Source organism: Zalophus californianus, chromosome 1 (genome assembly GCF_009762305.2).
Source record: "Zalophus californianus isolate mZalCal1 chromosome 1, mZalCal1.pri.v2, whole genome shotgun sequence".
Taxonomy (NCBI): Eukaryota; Metazoa; Chordata; class Mammalia; order Carnivora; family Otariidae; genus Zalophus; species Zalophus californianus.
Genome location: NC_045595.1, coordinates 151,437,606 through 151,447,187, shown reverse-complemented (window position 1 = coordinate 151,447,187; position 9,582 = coordinate 151,437,606). Strand labels below are relative to the sequence as shown.

The window sequence follows — 9,582 nt, the reverse complement described above, 5'->3', positions numbered from 1 at the left end:
AACCTCTTCCCAGTACAGGAATGCTTCCTGACTTCTCATCACTTCCTACTCCAGACCCACCATCCAGGATTCTTTTAAGTAAACTTGTTCTGTCGGTCCCTGAGTGAACTTGCCCTCCCAGTGGCAGTCCCAGATTTTATTAGGAGAAACTCTTCAGGCCTCTTTTAAGGCTCCTGAAGGCCAAATCCACTTTTACGAGGTAAATGGTTAACGTTTTCACAACTTTATTTGGTCTTAATTGGGGGTGAGGGGAGGAAAACAATACAATGACTGTTTTAATTTCTTTATTTATCAATAGTATCCAAAAAAGGGGGGGGGAGGGAAAAAAAAAGAATCAGGAGTTACAAAAACAAGTTAAATGCAATATGGAAGCCTACTAATACAAATACATTTCACAAACACATAGGCAACAGAAACCTGTTCAAATTTGCTTCTTGAAATTTGATTATTCAAAAACTTAAGTGTAAAGGAAAGACATTCAGATTTGTCCACATGGGCTTATTATTAGCAGGTGGAGGAGCCCTGCTTTCCAAAAACAGTGATGGAGTCCAGAGTCATGGCATGTGAGAAGGTTTCCATGAACACTGAATCTTAGCAGATGCCATAATATGTTAATAAAATCATACACACACTGAGAAAGCCCAAGGAAGCTTGCAGTCTAAGCCCTGTGCTTGTAGAGAGCTGGAGGAACTGAACCTGGTTTAATCCTATTTGCTCCATGCAAAGCTCTATGCAAGACTCCCCAAACTAGGCTATTTAGCAGCTTTCCATGAATGGTCATCAGATTGTGTGATTCTATGGTGCAGACAATAGCGGCCCTATTTACAGGAGGAATGCAGATTTGCTCTTGGGAATTCCATGTTGCAGGGTTGGGTAGTCTTAGATGGCAACCACTGTCCTGAATGTAACTGGTGAGGAGACACTCTGGGTTCTAACTTTAAACAAACTGGTACTCCTGCGCTCTCTCTCAGTGTCCAAAGGCTGGCAAAACTCAATCAAGGTGTGCTCTTGGGAGTTCTCCGAGGCGACTGGACAGGAAGGTGCATTTCAGTATGCACAAGTGGGGCCTGAAGAGAGCTTTTAAATGAGATGGGATGTATATAAAAGCTCAGAATTCTAAACAAAATGGGATGTTCTCCTTTCAAAGAACAAGGAAACTTGTTTAGAAGGAATTCCACATTCAAGCACAACTTTCTCAGAGTCTCCTGGGCAGTGCAATCTACCTAATTTCCCTCTCATGGTCTGTAATCTGCTTTGTGAAAATGAGATCTTACGTCAAGTGTTTAATCTTTATTGTTCCAAGTGCATCTTAAACATGATAAATAGTGGGGTTAATAATCACAGAGTCCAAAAGATAGGAATGATAAATTTCTTCCCAATCACAGTTTGAAGACTCCATTTCTATCCCCCCCCACCCCACCACCTCTTTAAAATGTGAAACCATCTTTTGTCCTCATCTTGAAAGGGAAAGCTACTTCTGTTTCCAAGAAGGTTAAGAATGGAGCGCAAAAGTGAAGGCAAAGTGAAGTGGTTCTCCTTCCCATTCTCTTCCTGGATAGACTTTACCCAAGAGGGTTCTACATCACAGCACAACCCGTGCAGCCCTCTGGAGTGAGGTCAGATTTGGTCATCTTGTTTTTAGCCATCTGACCCTTTTGTTGTAACAGTAAGTTTTAATTTATCCTAAGGAGAAGGAAAATCATAGGAACCTGTATCCTTCTGGACCGATTATCCGAACCACAGAATTTATAATTTATCAAATTGAAAGGTTAATGCATTCCTACTTGCTCACCGAGGAAACTGAGGCCCAGAAATAGGAAGAGACAGGGCCAAAGTCACTCTCCTAGTTAATGGTGGCTCAAAGAGCATATTGATAGGCTAAGCCTTGCTTGGCTATACTTGTCTCCATCCTTTGGAATACTGATTTGCATGAACTTATCAGAATAAATGGAAACAAATTAGCTTTTTGGACCTTAAAAGCTTTGTAGGGAGACGCTTCATAGTCCCCTGACTTCTGCCTGAGGCACCCGCTGGCAGACTGCTAATCCACTGGAAGCCAGGGGGACAAAACTCTGAGCTGCATCTAGTATGTGGCAGGGTGGGTGGAGTCTGGGTTATAGCGGTCCCTGCACCCGAAAGAACCCCAAACCCTCCCACCCCTGAAATGGTAGGACTACTGAAAAATAATTACAAAAGCTTAATTTCTAGTCAAGAAAATAAAATATTAAAAAACAACAATAATATAATGATAATAATTGAAGAATGAAGTCAACTTGCCAAAAAAAGTTTTCCAGAAAAATAGCACCTTTGGTAAGAAGTTTAAAAATTTGGTTAGGTCTCTAAGGGGCTCAAAGTATACAAGTATCTGCATCATTTGTGTATACCCTCCCAGAAACTCCCAAGTCTAGGGGACACCAGGTAACAAGAATGGCTGTGTAGCTAGAGGCAGTGGTTGGAGCCATGAGAGGCACAGACGCCGGCGGTCTGTCACGCCGATGGCAACAGGAAGGGCTGGACGCGGAATGTGTTCCTCTCCACTGAGCTTCCCAAACCCCTCCTCTGGGGCAGCCTGCAAAGTTCTGTCTGGCATTGCCTGCACTCCCGGCAGCATGTTTATAGCTGTGGCAGACTGGGGTTCAGATCTGGGACTGACCCTCTCCCAAGCCTGATGCAGTTTCCTTACTTGTCTCCAGCCCCTGAGCACCATGTACAGTTTCTCTCAAAGCACTCCTAGAAATGAAGGCTATGGCCCTTCCCCTCCTAGCCAGCCACCCCCATTTCCTTTATTGCAAAACAAATAGACAAAATAAAAACTCATTGCTATACAAGCAAATACTGGTGATTGGGCGATTGCAGCAGACACTTGCATATACTGGACTCAGCGCTGAAGTGGAAGAGAAGGTGCCAGCTCTGGACACCCTTCCCAGGTGCCTCCTCTTTAGATCTCTTTGGTGCTCGTTTTCTTGGTCTTTTCAGCTGTTTCCTTTGAGAAGCAGGAGAAAATAAGCATTGTGAATTATAAAAAAAAAAAAAAATCACTGGCATCTATCTAGTCCTCAAGATTTTATATAGCATCCACAGAGACATGCTTCTGCTAATTTTAGTTCTGTTTACTTGTCTGTCTCTCCTGTGGATGAGAACAACCTGAGGGCAAAGATCACGTCTTATTTGTGACATGGTCACAGAGGGGCTGTCACTGAATTAAGAGCTGAGCTCATTTGAATGCCTATGAAACCACAGGTCAGACATGATTATCCCCATTTTAAAGATGAAGAAAAGGATGCAAGTACTACAAGATGTTCCAAAAATTCCAGCCCAGAGAGGGGTTAAGTGCAACAGGCTCTTGAGGCAGACTGTCTGAACTTCAATCGTGGATGTGCTACTTTCTGGGGGACTTCGGGCAAATTGTGAAAACTGTGCCTCAATGTCTTCATCTACAAAATGAGGGTAATAAAGCACCACGTCTTACAACATGTCAAATTTCTCCAAAGAAGCCATTCTTCCTTATGGCCAGTAAGCACATGAGAAAGTGTTCAACATCATTAGTCATTAGGGAAATACAAGTCAAAACTACAAAGATATGCAACTTCACACCCACTGGGATGGCTAAAATAAAACGTAATGGACAGTAACAAATGCGGTGAGTTTGTGGAAAAATAGGAACACTGCTGGCTTGGATGTAAAATGGTACCACCACTTGAAAAACAGTCTGGCAGTTCCTCAAAAGATTAATCACAGAGTTGCCATATGATCCAGCAATTGCACTCCTAGGTATATACAGAGACCTGAAAATGTATGTCCACACAAAAACTTGAACAAGAATGTTCACAGCAGCATAATTCATCATAGCCAAAAAGGGGAAACAACCAAAATGAGCTGGTGAACAGACACACAAAATGTGGCAAATCCATACAATGGAATGTTATGTAGCCATGAAAAGGAATGGAGTATGGACTAATGGTGTAACAAGGGTAAGCCTTGAACACATTACGCTGGGTGAAGGAAGTCACACAGAAAATGCCAAATAGTGTATGATTCCATTTGTATATGTCCAGAATAGGCAAACCTGTAGAGTTCGAAAGTAGATGAGTGGTTGCCAGGGGCTGGGAGAAGAGAGAATGGGGAGTCCCTTCTAATGGGCCTGGGGTTTCTTTCTGGGATAATGAAAATGTTCTGGAATTAGGCAGTGGTGATGGTTGATAATTTAGTGAATATACTATACTAAACCACTGGATTGTATACTTTAAAAGGGTGAATTTTATGGTATATAAATTGTATCTCAATAAAAAATTAATTAGGAAATAAACACCAACAGTGCCTGGCATCTAGCAGACACTGTTGGTTTCCCATCCGTAGTCCCCTTAGCATTTCAGGACACTGGCATGGCTTCTTCCTGCCAACACCTGCACCTCTTTGCCTGAGCCTTCCTCTGGCTGCTGGAGCCGGCTCTGCCCACACATGTTGGCAGGCCAGAGATGCCCGGGAGTTCATGCTGCTGCTGGTGGCCCTCGCCAATGGCGCCTGGGAGTGTGTGGAGGAATACCCCCGCTCCCTTCCCCCTCAGGCATGAACTCTGGTCCCAGCCCTCCACAGCAGCACCAAGCTCCACATGCCTCCAGCGGTAACATGCCTGGATATACACTCTTTATTGCTTCCTTCCCTTCCTGGGCTGGCTTCCCAACTCCCCTTCTGGTGTCTCCTAGGATTGCTAAATCAACTATTTGTACTTGAGTCCTTGCCTTAGCGTCTGCTTTCTGAGGGAACTCACATAAAACGCATAAAACTGTTACCTATTATAATTCACTCCCCACTGTCTACTCTGATCATTTCCCCACCCCAGAGGAAAGGAATTCCTATTAAGTTCTTTTTTTCTTTTATGTGGTCAGACTCATCTGGAGACTCAAGGCTGATGAAATATGGAAAAACAGAAAGCTAGGAGCTTCTGCTTTGGCTTAAAAAACTGACAAGAGGTTTCTACGTTATCAGCGACAATAATGACAAAATGCGTATAAAAAACCGTCAATAAATATGAGCAATTATTATTTTTGAGCACTTAATAATTATTTTTGAGTCAAATACTTCATCTCAATAGTTGAGCAGCTCTGTGACTGTTAAATTCCCTCAGAACTTAAGTCAGAGAGAAGGCGTGCATACCAGACCCAGTCTGCAGACAGGTGACATGAGGCCCAATATCCTTTGTAACTACATGATAAGGCAGCGGGAAGACAGGCCCTTATAGCCTGCATATCTGGGTTTTCTCTCCAGCCCTTACCAAAGTATGTCAGTGAATCGCTATTCTGCCAAGAGCCTTTTTCCCAAGAAGGCCTTCAACTTAATGACACAGAACCTGAACAGAATTCTTATTATCTTCTCAAGTCTCCAGGAAGCAGAACCTCTAAGTTCTCTGGGTTTGTCAATCCCAGGCTGTTTTCTAACCAGCTTGGCATTAAACCGAGATCCTTTCTGCTGTGGTCCACATTCACTAATCTCCTGCTCATTGCCCCCAAGGAGCTCCTAGTGTTCGGGTCTGGGCACCGCTCGTGACAGGAAACAGTACACGGCTTTAGATCCTGCTCATTTGCAAACCACTGCCAACCTATCTGCAGATCGCCACCTGCCTAATTCTTACCTATAAAGCCATTTACCAAGCTGTAGCCTTCATCTGCTGGGACCTGCTGGACCCGGGAAGGACTCCATCAGGAACTGTCTATATCATGGTTTGCTACTGTGGGTTTACCATTCAGGACTTACTGTATGGACCAGAGTGGCCCCTTGCTCTCATGCAGCATTAGGCAGTATCTGAATGGGGGAAGGGCCTAGTGGTCAGCAGATCCTGAGCCAGCATGGAGGTGGCAACTCACCTGGTGCTTCTGGAGCTCCTGGACATATCTGGTCATCTCCTCCTCTGTCTGGGTCTGGGCCCCCTTCTGATTCTTTCCTGCAAGAAGAACCAAAGCTCACAGCAGTGGTCACTGAGGGAAGTCAGTTCAGGCTCCCACCAATAGCTACCTTGTAGGCTCTCAATTTCCTCTCCCATTTAACCTATGGAAGGAAGGGTGAACTGCCTGCATTTCTGTGAATATGAAGTGTCCCAGTGCAATGGACACCTTCAAAGTAACACACTGTGAACAAAGCAATCTCCTTCACTTTCCTCTGGCCTCAGGGGAGCCTTCCCCCCTCCAGCGCAGCCATGCCAGGGGCAGGGCCTGCAGGGAAAGCTATGGGGAGTATCTGGGTCTTGACTCAGGAAGATCCTCTAGGCCAGTGATTCTCAACCATTTCCACACCCACAAAATGTCCTATAGAACTTTTCGAGATACGGTTGTTTAAATTCTACTTTTAGATTCTGATTTAATTGTTGTTGGGCACCAGGATTTTATAAAGGCTCTAGGTGATTCTAATGTGCAGCCAGGGTTGATAACCACTGCATCTACAATGTTTCCCAAATTTACAGTGTGGCTAGAAAAAAATCATAGAATATATCCTAAAAACGTAGGTTCCCGGGCTGCCCTTTTGTGGATTCTGACTCAGTAGGTTTGCGAGGGAATCTGTACATTTACCAAGAACAGTGTTTGCTGTGAGGAAACACCACTCCACCATGCCTTCTCAAGTTTGGCATTACTCTGCCCCTCACGGCAGTTTCCCTCAGCTCTAGCTCCACCTGGTTTCACGTCTTGACGCCCCTTTTTCTTTGTCCCATTGGGATTTGTGATCTAAGACCAGATTGCCTTTCAGGTACTGACTTTGGAATACGGCCTCTACAATGTCCTCTCAGATCCATGACCCACCCACCAAGACAGGTTCACCTTGGGGCACTGCCATCCCTGGTGCTCTTTATACCCACAGAGGGCCCTGAACCTGGGCCATCCAGAGAGGGAGGACGAGTTGTCCAGTATGGCTGTGGAAATGGGCACTGTCTCATGGAGACGATCATTTGGGTTTTGTCTGATGCATGCGATGGGGCTCATTATCCAGATGGGCATGCTTGTTCTATAAACGAGCGATTTAACAATTATCTGTGTCTTAGAAATGGATGGCTACCCTTACAAAGCCAGACCAGGCACAGTTAGGTGTGAAGAACTACCACAGGGGGTTTTGGGGAAGATAAATACAGGATGCTCCCTGATTGAGGCATTCTGGGTCCTATTTTGAGATGTTCTCTCTTGGCTTCAATAGCTACTGTGTGCTTAGCCTGGCTACCCTGACTTACAGTTTTGACTTCCAGCAATTTCTAGTTTCTAAACAGCCTCTTCCTGCTCTTTCATTTGTCTCCGGAATTGTGTTGGCTTCTTGCCTTTCCACACTGAGAAGAAACTTGGTCCCGGGCAGTGACAGACTAGGGATCCCCTGGTAGGACTGAGTTCCATTTGTACTGCTGCTGCTGCCTAGGCTTCTTATCTAGAATCACCCCTTCTGGATCTTTGACCTCTGTCTCCCAGTTACCATCTTATCTGACCTCCCTGAACATGATCCTAAGACCAGTCTGCTTTTTTTTGGTCTCAGTTTTTTTAAGATTTAATTTTAAATTCACCCCATCTGGCGTAAATTTTGGGTTTGGTTCTTGCCAACTCACCTTTCTTCTCAAACCCAATGTGACTCTCCATTCTAGACCTGGCTTCACCTTCACTGTCTTTCCTCTAATCTGAATGGGTGCCTGTGTTTTTCCTATGACCTGGCTCTGATTCAAGAGTTTCTTTTGATCTCTGGCATCATTCCAACATGCCATGTGGTTTCTGCACTTGTCCCCCAAATTCTGACATCTCTATCTCCTCAACCCACACTGACCATGTCTCAACTTTTTTTTCCTTAGGGATTACCCAAGTCTGTTAATTCAAAGAGGGCCTATGAACATTTCTCTTTTTTCTGCTGGGTATGGATGGCAAGGAGGAGTCATTTTGTCTTCCAACCACCTGAGTGTTTTACATAGAGGATTTCCTAAGCTGTCCTAAGGATTAAGTGGGTAAAGTGCGTAGGAGAGTGCCTGGCACACAGCTCTAAGTATTTGCTTTCATTATCATTATTGTTACTGTTATTATTATTCCAATCTCATATCAACATTTGACCTTGCCCTGCATCTTAAACCTCTCTTCTGCCAAGCCTCTGGAATGAGTAGTGACCTTAATGCATTTGGCAGAAGTGCTTTGCCCTCGATGCTGCCCACTGGGCGCTCTGACACTACACATTGGAGTCCGTGACTTGCTCCCCAGTTTCCTTGCTCCTGGCCACTGCACTCTTCTCCATCATCCCCACCCCGACTTCTCCTATGTTGAGTTCACAAAGGACGCTCTCTCCCCGCCGTTCCTCCCTCCTGACTGAGGGACAGCGCACCGTCACATGTCATGGCTGTGCAGACCCAGTTTCCACAGGCACAGACGCAACGGTTACAGTCCACCTCGGTCTCCGCTCCGTCTGCGTACGTCTCATCCTCCAGGGCACACTCTGTTGGGACCAGAAATAAGGGGCATCGGTTTAGAGTGAGGGTGGAACAGGACCTGCTGGCTACCGTCTGTGTACTTTACCCCTTTCCCAGATAGCCCTGCTTTGGCTTATCCTTCAGAGGCAACATATCTGGGTAAATGATGCCATCGATCCAAAGATTTCTGGATGCTAACCTCGGCATGTAGATGATGGGCTAGGGCCCAGTCTAGAATTGTGGAAGGAAATTTTCTTAGCAAGCTCTGGAAAATTCCATCAAGTATCTTTATCTTGGCCCTCCCCAAAGGCCCCCATTCCCTACAGCTTCATATTTCTTAGGTTAAGCATACTCTTCTCTGGAGGATTGAAGGTCGGGTTGAGGCATTTGAGGAACTCTTGGAAGCTGAGTTTCCAGTCAGCATTTTCGTCAGACAGTTCAATGAGAGCATCAACACAGAGCCCTCTGGAACAAAATACAGGAGAAATGTGTCAGCAAGACCTCAGCATCACTCCCACAGAAAGGAACTAAACATCGGGATCACACACATCTGGGACCTCCAGGAGGCCAAGGGGGCGACTGTTAATTGAAGAACTTTCTGCACTGCCTTCCCACAAGCATCATCCATCCTGACTCCTGTGAGCATCCAACCTTTACTTTGTTATACTTGATGTCAGATTATTCCCACTGTTCAAATGTGCCCAAGAAGACTAAAGTTTCTTGAATGGTTTTGTCCACTTTGATTGACAAATGTTCTCACTGCCAATGCCCCTTCCATGAGCAATTGCCTTTCCCCATGGTACTGGTTAAGTCAACCAAACTAGGGAAATCAAAACAGAAGGGAGCTGAATAGATGATAGGAATGGAATGTGTGATGGAGTTCAAGCAGGCATCGTCATTATCACTATTCTAGAAAGATAAACGTATGTTCGGAAAAGTTTTATGGAACCCCAGTTCCCTCATGCTCCTCTTGGCCTGGATTTGAGCCCTAGTTCAATCACTTCCTACCCAAACAGCCTTGAGCTAGCTCTTCAACTTTTCTGAGCCTGTTTTCTCATCTGGAAAATGAGGACAGAGAGGCCTCCTTCACTGGGATATTAGGAAGATCAAACATTGAACTTGTAAAATATTATTTAATTTCAAATTATCAAAATATGAAGGATTTTCAA

The 9,582-nt window shown here is 44.9% G+C and overlaps 1 protein-coding gene across 1 annotated transcript in view; it reads right to left on the bottom strand.

Moving 5' to 3' along the window:
• Positions 1-267: 267 nt before the first annotated feature.
• Positions 268-9,582, bottom strand: part of FSTL1 (follistatin like 1) — a 52,686-nt gene continuing 43,371 nt past the window's right edge. Inside the window, exons 8-11 of the mRNA XM_027587014.2 lie at positions 8,766-8,878; positions 8,329-8,439; positions 5,862-5,938; positions 268-2,983 (exon numbers count right to left, since the gene is read on the bottom strand). Of these exons, the coding sequence (XP_027442815.2) occupies positions 2,939-2,983; positions 5,862-5,938; positions 8,329-8,439; positions 8,766-8,878 (346 nt within the window). The 3' untranslated portion in view covers positions 268-2,938. The remainder of the gene's footprint in view (positions 2,984-5,861; positions 5,939-8,328; positions 8,440-8,765; positions 8,879-9,582) is intronic.